The 8,509-nt window shown below is 66.5% G+C and overlaps 1 protein-coding gene across 1 annotated transcript; it reads left to right on the top strand.

Moving 5' to 3' along the window:
• The first annotated feature begins 2,468 nt into the window (after positions 1-2,468).
• Positions 2,469-7,241, top strand: LOC127050845 (zymogen granule membrane protein 16-like). Its single transcript, XM_050952431.1, has 4 exons — positions 2,469-2,594; positions 3,330-3,397; positions 5,318-5,450; positions 6,439-7,241. Exons 1-4 carry the CDS (start codon positions 2,482-2,484, stop codon positions 6,746-6,748), a joined length of 624 nt encoding a protein of 207 aa, XP_050808388.1. The 5' UTR covers positions 2,469-2,481; the 3' UTR covers positions 6,749-7,241.
• Positions 7,242-8,509: the final 1,268 nt, after the last annotated feature.

The following is an 8,509-nucleotide window of genomic DNA, read 5'->3' on the forward strand; positions in this document are numbered from 1 at the left end:
GGGGCCGTTTGCTCTGGAGCATCAGTCTGTCCTGTGCTGTGTCGTGCGTGTCACGTGGCTGCTTTTTCACCATGTTTCGCTCATGGCGACAAACATCATGTTGACACTTTTTAAATAGCAGTGGCACTGGACCCTGCTGGGGCAACCTGCCTATTAGTCAGACCGATTTTGTTTGCGACGTTCAGAAAAGGGCTTGGTTATACAGACATGTGCATGTATTTCTGCCTTGACAAATAATGCACTGCAAACAAAACGACTTTTTTTAATTCCAGGTTGTTTTTATTCAAAGAAATAAATGTCAGGGGAACGTCAGCATTAAGGCACAGGTAATACCGGGGGGGAGCGTGCTGGAACCCCCAATTCCTTCTTTTTGTATCATCAGGAGCTTGCCTATAAAGCAGCCTCGTGAGGTACGGGGGGAGAGGTTCTGATCTGCCGAGAGTCGTTTCTCTCTCCAGAGACGTGTGTCATTAACGCAGCTGCAGTTACGGGAATTGTGTTGTGTGGTTGTCACTAAAACTTGCTGTGAGTTGGGAGATCAGCCTGTAACGCGGCTGGACTCATGACAAGACATTTACATGTAAAAGTAACGTCCCTGCTCCAAGGCTCTGGCTCCTGTGCACACCCCGAGCGCTGCGGGACACACGGGATAGTGCCTGTCCCGGAGTCAGACACTCGGCCACCTGGAGAGCCCCGGAGGGCGTGTTCCTCTCTGTGGCACCCCAGGAAAAGGGGCAGGCGATGCCCCCGGTTGGGAACAGGCTCCATGGCCGTGCTGGGTGTGAGGTGGGGTCACAGCTACACACAGACTCAACCTACATTCCCATATACCCGCCCCACACCAGTCCCCCATTTCCCAGACATGCTGATTCTTCGGGAGGCCCCCAAAGCGACCGGCCCCAAGCACCGTCCTGGGCCCACCATGAGGGGCTGGCACAGTTGGCCAATGCAGTCTGTCCGGCAGTCAAAGACGGAGATCGAGGGACAGATGGGGCAGGAATGGAGGGGAGTAATGTCAGATGGCCAGATAACAGAGTTAGCTTGGGGTGCTGGAGGGAGTTTGGGGTGCTGGAGAGGGTTCAGAAGTGGGTTTGGGGTAAAGGAAGGGTTGGGGTGCAGGGGGGTTGGGGTACTGGAGGGGTTCAGGGTTCAGAAGTGGGTTGGGGTAAAGGAGGGATTGGGTGCAGAGGGGGTTGGGGTGCTGGCTCTGGGACAGGATTCAGGCCTGGGGGTTGGGGTGCAGGAGGAGGTATGGGGTGTGGAGGGGTTGGGGTGCAGGAGGGGGTTCAGGGTTCAGGAGTGGATTTGGAGAAAAGGAGGAGTTGGGGTGCAGGGGGAGTATTGGCTGCAGGGGCGTTGGGGTGCTGGCTCTGGGGGGGCCTCCAGGCTGGGGCAGAAGGTTCAGGGTGAATGGGGTTTGGGCTGCTGGCTCTGGGACAGGGCTCAGGGCTGGGGTAATGGGGTGCAGGGAGGGTGCTGGCTCTGGGAAGGGGCTGACAGCTAGGGGGTGGGTGCAGGAAGGGGTTCAGGGTGCAGGGGGGTTGGGGTGCTGGCTCTGGGAAGGGGCTTACGGCTGGGGGTTCAGGATGCAGGAGGGGTTGGGGTGCTGGCTCCAGAGGGGGGGCTCAAGGCTGATGCAGAAGGTTTGGGGTGCAGGAGGCCAGCTGGGGAGCATCAGGCTAGCGGGACCTGTAACCACGGAGCTGGGGCATTAGCGCCGCTCCTCGTCCGCAGTAACCTGGCCAGGTGTGTTCGCTGCTAAACCACGTCCCATGGGCTCATCGCGCAGGTGCGTCGGAGCTGGCTGGATGGGCAGCGTGTGCAGGGTTTGGGGGGAACGTGGGGGGCACCAGTCCCTGGGGGGGGATGCTGGGTGCAGGATTTGTGGATACAGGGGAGCACAAGTCCCTGGGGGGGTCGCTGGGTGCAGGGTTTGGGGGTACAGAGGGGCACCAGTCCCTCAGGGCAGGTCACTGGGTGCAGGGTTTGAGGGTACAGGGGTGCACCTGTCCCTGGAGGGGGTCGCTGGGTGCAGGATTTGTGGATACAGGGGAGCACAAGTCCCTGGGGGGGGTCACAGGGTGCAGGGTTTGGGGGTACAGAGGGGCACCAGTCCCTCAGGGCAGGTCACTGGGTGCAGGGTTTGAGGGTACAGGGGTGCACCTGTCCCTGGAGGGAGTCGCTGGGTGCAGGATTTGTTGTGTCAGCAGGGAGCCCGTTAGCTGTGGTTGTGGCAACAGCTAACGGCCGCCCCTTCGAGTGGCGATTTCGCAGCCTCCCCCCGAGATAAGGCTGCATGAGGCGGGAGGGCGGGGGGGCGCTCTCCGCCGGACCTTTGGGTCGTGGGGCCGGAGGGGCCGTTACACCACAAGTCACTGATATCAGTCAATCCGGGTCTGGCGCAAGCGATGGGTATCAGTGACGGGCGGGGCCAGGGGGGCTGAACTGGGGATAACTGGGGGGTCAGCGCCCCATGGACACATGCGGCTCCCTTGCCAGGGCTCCTCGCGGATCCGTCTCGGTGCCAGCGGCTCTGTGACCTTCTGGGGCTCACCCCTCGCTGAGCTTCCCCCCCGGCTCCTCACTCAGCTCGCGTGAGTCCCCCAGGCGGGGGGAGCCGCGGGCACCTCGTGGGGGTTCCCCCTCCCAGGGCCTGGTGCCTCCAGCGTCTCGCTGGCCACGTCTCCGAGCATGGGGCCTGGATCCGTCCCTGCAGCCCCTCTCTGCTGCCAGCTTCCCGGCCACGTCTCCAGGGGCACTTGGGGACCCTCCCGTCGGCACCCGAGGGCTGCACCGTCCCCGACCTGCCCGGCCTCTCCCTGAGCCGGATCCTGCCCCTCTCCCGGGGCTCCCCCTGCACCTAGAGCAGGGCCTGGATCCGTCCCTGCAGCCCCTCTCTGCTGCCAGCTTCCCGGCCACGTCTCCGGGGGCTGGGGGGGCACTTGGGGACCCTCCCATTGGCACCCGAGGGCTGCACCGTCCCCGACCTGCCCGGCCTCTCCCTGAGCCGGATCCTGCCCCTCTCCCGGGGCTCCCCCTGCACCCAGAGCAGGGCCTGGATCCGTCCCTGCAGCCGCTTTCTGCCGCCGGCTGCCTGGCTCTAGTGTCACCGCTCAGCACGGCTGGGACAGGGGAGCCGGGAGCTGGTGCTGGGCTGGGGAATGGGCCCCTCTCAGCCCCGGGCACCCGTCTGGGCAGGGGTGGGGCCAGCACCCACCCGGGGGAGAACCCGCCGGGATCACCCGGGAGGGCAGCAGGCCCCGGGAAGGGGGTGGGGGACTGGCTGGGGGGGAGAGCCGGGTGCTCAGCCTGTTGCTGGCTCCACATAGGATGATGCTGCTGCAAATCCTCGGGGTGACCCTCCTGCTGCTGGGGGACTCGGCCGGGCAAAAGGAGAGTGAGTAGAACCAACCCCCAGCTGTGCCGGCGCCCCTTACCCCCGACGTGCAGCCCCCCGGCCCCCCTAGCTCTGCCGCTGCCCCTCACCCCCGACGTGCAGCCCCCCGGCCCCACCAGCTGTGCCGGTGCCCCTTACCCCCGACGTGCAGCCCCCCGGCCCCCCCTAGCTCTGCCGCTGCCCCTCACCCCCGACATACAGCCCCCCGGCCCCCCTAGCTCTGCCGGTGCCCCTCACCCCCGACGTGCAGCCCCCCGGCCCCCCCAGCTGTGCCGGCGCCCCTCACCCCCGACGTGCAGCCCCCCGGCCCCCCTAGCTCTGCCGGCGCCCCTCACCCCCGACGTGCAGCCCCCCGGCCCCCCAGCTGTGCCGGCGCCCCTCACCCCCGACGTGCAGCCCCCCGGCCCCACTAGCTCTGCCGCTGCCCCTCACCCCCGACATGCAGCCCCCCCGGCCCCCCTAGCTCTGCCGCTGCCCCTCACCCCTGACATGCAGCCCCCCGGCCCCCCTAGCTCTGCCGCTGCCCCTCACCCCTGACGTGCAGCCCCCCGGCCCCCCCAGCTGTGCCGGTGCCCCTCACCCCCGACATACAGCCCCCGGCCCCCCTAGCTCTGCCGCTGCCCCTCACCCCCGACATGCAGCCCCCCGGCCCCCCCAGCTGTGCCGGTGCCCCTTACCCCCGACGTGCAGCCCCCCCCCCCCCCCAGCTCTGCCGCTGCCCCTTACCCCCGACATGCAGCCCCCCGGCCCCCCCAGCTGTGCCGGCGCCCCTCACCCCCGACGTGCAGCCCCCCGCCCCCCCTAGCTCTGCCGGCGCCCCTCACCCCCGACGTGCAGCCCCCCGGCCCCCCTAGCTCTGCCGGTGCCCGTCACCCCCGACATACAGCCCCCCGGCCCCCCTAGCTCTGCCGGTGCCCCTCACCCCCGACGTGCAGCCCCCAGCACCCTAGCTCTTCCGCTGCCCCTCACCCCCGACGTGCAGCTCCCCCGCCCCCCAGCTGTGCCGGTGCCCCTCACCCCCGACGTGCAGCCCCCCGGCCCCCCTAGCTCTTCCGCTGCCCCTCACCCCCGACATGCAGCCCCCCGCCCCCCCAGCTGTGTCGGTGCCCCTCAACCCTGACGTGCAGCCCCCCGGCCCCCCTAGCTCTGCCGCTGCCCCTCACCCCCGACATACAGCCCCCCGGCCCCCCTAGCTCTGCCGCTGCCCCTCACCCCCGACATGCAGCCCCCTGGCCCCCCCAGCTGTGCCGGTGCCCCTCACCCCCGACGTGAAGCCCCCCGGCCCCCCTAGCTCTGACGGTGCCCCTCACCCCGACATGCAGCCCCCCGGCCCCTCCAGCTTTGCCGGCGCCCCTCACCCCCAACGTGCAGCCCCCTGACCCCACCAGCTCTGCTGGTGCCCCTCACCCCCAACGTGCAGCCCCCCAACCCCACCAGCTCTGCTGGTGCCCCTCACCCCCGACGTGCAGCCCCCCGGCCCCCCCAGCTGTGCCGGTGCCCCTCACCCCCGACGTGCAGCCCCCCGACCCCACCAGCTCTGCCGGTGCCCCTCACCCCCGACGTGCAGCCCCCCGGCCCCCCCCAGCTGTGCCGGTGCCCCTCACCCCCGACGTGCAGCCCCCCGGCCCCCCCAGCTGTGCCGGTGCCCCTCACCCCTGATGTGCAGTCCCCCGGTCCCCCCAGCTGTGCCGGCCCCCCTCAGCCCCGACATGCAGCCGCCCGGTCCCCCCAGCTGTGCCGGCCCCCCTCAGCCCCGACATGCAGCCGCCCGGTCCCCCCAGCTGTGCCGGCCCCCCTCACCCTCGACATGCAGCTCCCCGACCCCCCCAGCTCTGCTGGTGCCCCTCACTCCCGACCCGCAGCCCCTCCCGATTCAGTGTATGACTCTGGCTCTGATCCAGTTTCACTCGTTCTTTCCAGGCCAGCGCCGACACTCGTATTCCGGGGAGTACGGCTCGGGCTCGGGGACCCCATTTTCCTACTCGGGGCCAGACCGATGGGGCCCCATCACGGCTCTCTGGATCTGGGAGCATTGCAATAGCTTCATCAGTGGGTGCGTGGCGGGGGGTCATGGCTTTGGGTTTGGGGGCAGGGAAGGGAGAGAGGGATTGGGGGGAGGGTCGGTGGATTTGGGGGGAGGGGAGAGGGGGATTGGGGGGAGGGTCAGTGGGTTAGGGGGGCGGGGAGGGGAGAGAGGGATTGGGGGAGGGTCGGTGGGTTTGGGGGGCGGGGAGGGGAGAGGTGGGTTGGGGGGAGGGTGGGTGTGTTTGGGGGGCGGGGAGGGGAGAGAGGGATTGGGGGGAGGGTCGGTGGGTTTGGGGGGCGGGGAGGGGAGAGGGGGATTGGGGGGAGGGTCGGTGGGTTTGGGGGGCGGGGAGGGGAGAGGGGGATTGGGGGGAGGGTCGGTGGGTTTGGGGGGCGGGGAGGGGAGAGGTGGGTTGGGGGGAGGGTCGGTGGATTTGGGGGGCGGGGAGGGGAGAGGTGGGTTGGGGGAGGGTGGGTGTGTGTTTGGGGGCGGGGAGGGGAGAGAGGGATTGGGGGGAGGGTCGGTGGGTTTGGGGGGTGGGGAGGGGAGAGGGGGATTGGGGGGAGGGTCGGTGGGTTTGGGGGGCTGGGAGGGGAGAGAGGGATTGGGGGGAGGGTCGGTGGGTTTGGGGGGCTGGGAGGGGAGAGAGGGATTGGGGGGAGGGTCGGTGGGTTTGGGGGGCTGGGAGGGGAGAGAGGGATTGGGGGGAGGGTCGGTGGGTTTGGGGGGCTGGGAGGGGAGAGAGGGATTGGGGGAAGGGTCGGTGGGTTTGGGGGGCGGTGAGGGGAGAGGGGGATTGGGGGGAGGGTCGGTGGGTTTGGGGGGCGGGGAGGGGAGAGGTGGGTTGGGGGGAGGGTCGGTGGGTTTGGGGGGCAGGGAGGGGAGAGAGGGATGGGGGAGGGTCAGTGGGTTTGGGGGGCAGGGAGGGGAGAGGGGGATTGGGGGGAGGGTTGGTGGGTTTGGGGGGCTCTACCCAGATCTCAGGGGCTGCTCTCATGCCTCTGCTCCTCCCCAGCATCCAGCTGAAGTTCGGGCACCAGTGGGGCGAGCTCTTTGGGGCGAAGACGGGGCCGGCGCTCGAGGTGACCCTGTTACCCCGTGAGCGGATCACGCAGATCTCGGGCAAACATTACACCTACATCTACCAGCTCATCATCTCCACCAACCACGGGCGAACCTTCTTCTTCGGCCAGCCCTACGGCTACAGCTTCAACGCCGTCCCGCTGAGCTGCTCCGAGTACCTGGCCTTCATCACGGGGCACTACAGCGGGTCGAGCCTCACGGGCATCGCCATGCACTGGGCCGACCCGCGGGCGCGGGAGTGAGAGCCAGCGCCAGGCGGAGCCCAGTGGCAGGGAGTTCCCCAGGCTAAAGGCAGCTTTTCTCTCTTCCCGTCTTCGCTTCCAGGCCAGAGACTGGGAAGCCAATTCCTTATTTGAAGTAGCAGTTGATTGCTTAGCAGTGAGGGGAGAGAAGGATGGGGGGAGGGTCGGTGGGTTTGGGGGGCAGCGCAGGGAGAGAGGGATTGGGGGAGGGTCGGTGGGTTTGGGGGCAATGAGAGGAGGGAGGGATTGGGGGGAGGGTCAGTGGTTTTGGGGAGCAGCGTGGAGAGAGAGGGTTACATGAGCTCATGAAATTAAGAAGCAGGAAAATCAAGTGGCAGGCTGTTCCGCATACTAACCCCTACCTCTGTGTCTTTACCTGCTTGTACCCTCTGCTTCCGGCAGGGTGGTACCAATGCTTTGCCAGAATTAGTTGTTAATTAACTGCAGCCTGTTTGCGCTAACGAGGTGCTAATTAAAACCCTAATGCATGAAACTGCTCTCCAGTTTCTTGGCTTCTCAGGGGTGTGTGGTTGGGGGCTGTTGATTCTGTCAGGAGGAGGAGGTTGGTGGTTAAAAATCCTGAAACGGGCCGACAAACTTCTGAGCTGCTGGGGAATGTTCCTGAGAGTTGGGGCGAATCCTGGGGGGGCTGAGCGACGCTTCTTTCGGGGGGATCCCCTTCAGCCCAACTGCGCCACGAGCCTGGGAAATGCCGGGGTCTTTTATTGGCCTTCTGGGTTCTGGCAGGGCTGGAGTAAAAGGATGTGACTCCGGATTGACCCTGGGGGAGCTGAGATCAGAACCCAGCCCTGGCCCCATTGCTGTCAGGAGTGACTCCGGATTGACCCGGGGCAGCTGAGATCAGAACCCAGCCCTGGCCCCATTGCTGTCAGGAGTGACTCCGGATTGACTCAAGGGAGCTGAGATCAGAACCCAGCCCTGGCCCCATTGCTGTCAGGAGTGACTCCGGATTGGCCCCGGGGGAGCTGAGATCAGAACCCAGCCCCGGCCCCATTGCTGTCAGGAGTGACTCCGGATTGACCCCGGGGGAGCTGAGATCAGAACCCAGCCCTGGCCCCATTGCTGTCAGGAGTGACTCCGGATTGACCCGGGGAGCTGAGATCAGAACCCAGCCCTGGCCTCATTGCTGTCAGGAGTGACTCCGGATTGACTCGAGGGAGCTGAGATCAGAACCCAGCCCTGGCCTCATTGCTGTCAGGAGTGACTCCGGATTGACTCGAGGGAGCTGAGATCAGAACCCAGCCCTGGCCCCATTGCTGTCAGGAGTGACTCTGGATTGACCCCGGGGAGCTGAGATCAGAACCCAGCCCTGGCCCCATTGCTGTCAGGAGTGACTCTCTGGATTGACCCAGGGAGCTGGGATCAGAACCTGCTCATGGCCCATTGCTGTCAGGAGTGACTCCGGATTGACCCCGGGGGAGCTGAGATCAGAACCCAGCCCTGGCCCCATTGCTGTCAGGAGTGACTCTGGATTGACCCCGGGGAGCTGAGATCAGAACCCAGCCCTGGCCCCATTGCTGTCAGGAGTGACTCTGGATTGACCCCGGGGAGCTGAGATCAGAACCCAGCCCTGGCCCCATTGCTGTCAGGAGTGACTCCGGATTGACCCAGGGAGCTGGGATCAGAACCTGCTCATGGCCCATTGCAGGCAGGGGTGACTCTGGATTTAGCAGCACTATCAAATCCTTTCTCCTCCTCTCAGGGGCCCAGGCCACAGCAGAGACACGGACACACAAGGCA

The sequence above is a fragment of the Gopherus flavomarginatus genome, chromosome 5 (assembly GCF_025201925.1).
Source record: "Gopherus flavomarginatus isolate rGopFla2 chromosome 5, rGopFla2.mat.asm, whole genome shotgun sequence".
Taxonomy (NCBI): Eukaryota; Metazoa; Chordata; order Testudines; family Testudinidae; genus Gopherus; species Gopherus flavomarginatus.